At 31.0% G+C, this 2,123-nt stretch overlaps 1 protein-coding gene across 1 annotated transcript in view; it reads left to right on the top strand.

Moving 5' to 3' along the window:
* Window positions 1-1,133: 1,133 nt before the first annotated feature.
* Window positions 1,134-2,123, top strand: part of LOC105449736 — a 19,194-nt gene continuing 18,204 nt past the window's right edge. Inside the window, exons 1-2 of the mRNA XM_011689119.1 lie at window positions 1,134-1,392; window positions 1,604-1,822. Coding sequence (XP_011687421.1) covers window positions 1,134-1,392; window positions 1,604-1,822 — 478 coding nt within the window. The remainder of the gene's footprint in view (window positions 1,393-1,603; window positions 1,823-2,123) is intronic.

Here is a 2,123-nt window from a genome sequence, read left to right on the forward strand (position 1 = left end):
TAAACTTAAAATAATTAAAAAAAACAATGATTCAGAAATACTCGAAGTAAAATACAAGGAAGCAATTTTATCAACAAAGTTTCCAAATAATACGGTACGTTTAGACGACGAAAGAATACTTCAATTAGAAAAAATGTTCTTATCTGAGGAAAAAATATTGAATGCAAAAGGCAAAATTGTGAAAATAATAAAATCAGTTTATTCTTATCCTTCAAATTCAAATATTACGAAGATGTGGGAAATAGAAAATGAAACAAGTGTATTTTCAGTAACAGTACCAGTGGACAATATTGAAAGCAAAATCGTGCTTTTACGTCTAAAATTTGATTCGCAGAAGCCGGAGAGAGCTTTTGCGTTAAGTCTTATACATCAATAAAAATTTAAAATTTATACAAATGTCGCAAAAGTACGGCATTTAAATTTAAAGACAATTGTCTGTATATATTTTATTTTATTTTATTTTTGTTAAATTTAAAGACAATTGTCTGTATATATTTTATTATTATTTTTTTGAAGTAACATATCAAAATTTATAAATAAACAAAAAAAATGACACATATAGTTCCAGCGAATTAATTGGTATACGCGGTGGCGCAGTTCGGCGCAGTTCAGTGCAAAGCTTCTACTCTGTTCAGTAAAAAAAATATCACAGATCGGACGAAAACTCGTTCGTTTCGCGCCATCCACACAGCCATACAGAGCGCCCCCTCTCTCCATAACGCTGTATCGCACAGTATACGCTGTACTGCTCCTCACTTTGCCCGCTATGCGCGGACCATGGTATACTACTACTGAATAGAATAATATAGTATAGAACTCGTTTAGTAGTGCAAATTAGGACATCCCGAAAAAGGACAATTTACACAAGATCTTCAATAGTATCGAACATCAAACGTTTCAGATATTCTCAACATCAAGCCGTAGCTTAAAGTAAATATCTAGGTTATATAGCATCATGTATTTGTTTAATGTAGGCTTGAACTATACACTTGCGCATAACCTAATATTTATTTTGCATTTTGAAACAACTTTGAGTTTTTTTCTTATTTTGAAACTGTATTTAAGATAATCAAATTATCAAGATTGAATAATAGATTTCAAATGTGTATGTTATATAAACTTTTGATTTAAAGATGAGTTCTGACGGACATGGAAATTACGACTTCGTAGTCGTTGAATTTATTTCTCGGGGACGGCCAGGACAAAGACAAATAGACCTCGTTCCATCAAAATGGATTGAATATGATGAAAAGAAAGCGAGACTCATGGTTAAGTTTATGCCACCACCTTATGAAAAAGAAGATTTCCAATTAATTACAGAATTAGCAAAAAAATTAGCTGATGCGCCAGAAGATTGGATCCTTTACAGTATTAAAGTGAGAGCTCAAGCAAGTAAGTTCAACAAAATTAGTTTATATGCAGTCGTAATTTTAATCTTATTTTTAAATATAATTAATTAAATAGAAAAATCTTTTATTTACAAAGAGCGTAGGAATTGTAATCTATTTTTATTTTATTTCTTTTCTTTTTTAATTTGTCACTTCTTAGTACATTTAAACGCATTTGGTTATATATTACAATAACTGTCCCTGAACAATTACAGAAACATATGCCGATGGATGTAAGAAACTTAAAAAGCTGGAAGAGCAACTTTATGCATTCACCGACAGTGCAGCTGATCCAGTAACAGTGGCTGCTACTATTGAAGAATCGCTAAAAGTTCAAACTTTAAAAAAAAAAGTAGACGATTTAAAGGAGATGATGACTGTACCGCAAATTATAGACAGAAGCAAGATTTCACAGACTGCAACAAAGAAAAAACGTACGTTCTATAAAATATTTTTTAACGATATGCAATATTTGTCAAAAATATATAATAAAGCAGGTTCCAAATTTATCTTTTCAACTAGATTGCTGTATAGTAGCTTTTTTTTATTTAACTGTTATATACTTTATAAATGTGTTACGTCCGGTGGACTCCACGATTTCTTCGTTTTGTGAACACGCGATAAGATAAATTCTTAAATATAATAACGGCCATCAATCGACAAAATACCTCGACTCAATGAAATTGACCGTTGTCGGTTTCCTTGAGAAGAATTCGGTTTTAGCAAATAGTATAA

Source organism: Wasmannia auropunctata, unplaced genomic scaffold (assembly GCF_000956235.1).
Source record: "Wasmannia auropunctata unplaced genomic scaffold, wasmannia.A_1.0 LD336074.1, whole genome shotgun sequence".
NCBI classification, from domain to species: domain Eukaryota; kingdom Metazoa; phylum Arthropoda; class Insecta; order Hymenoptera; family Formicidae; genus Wasmannia; species Wasmannia auropunctata.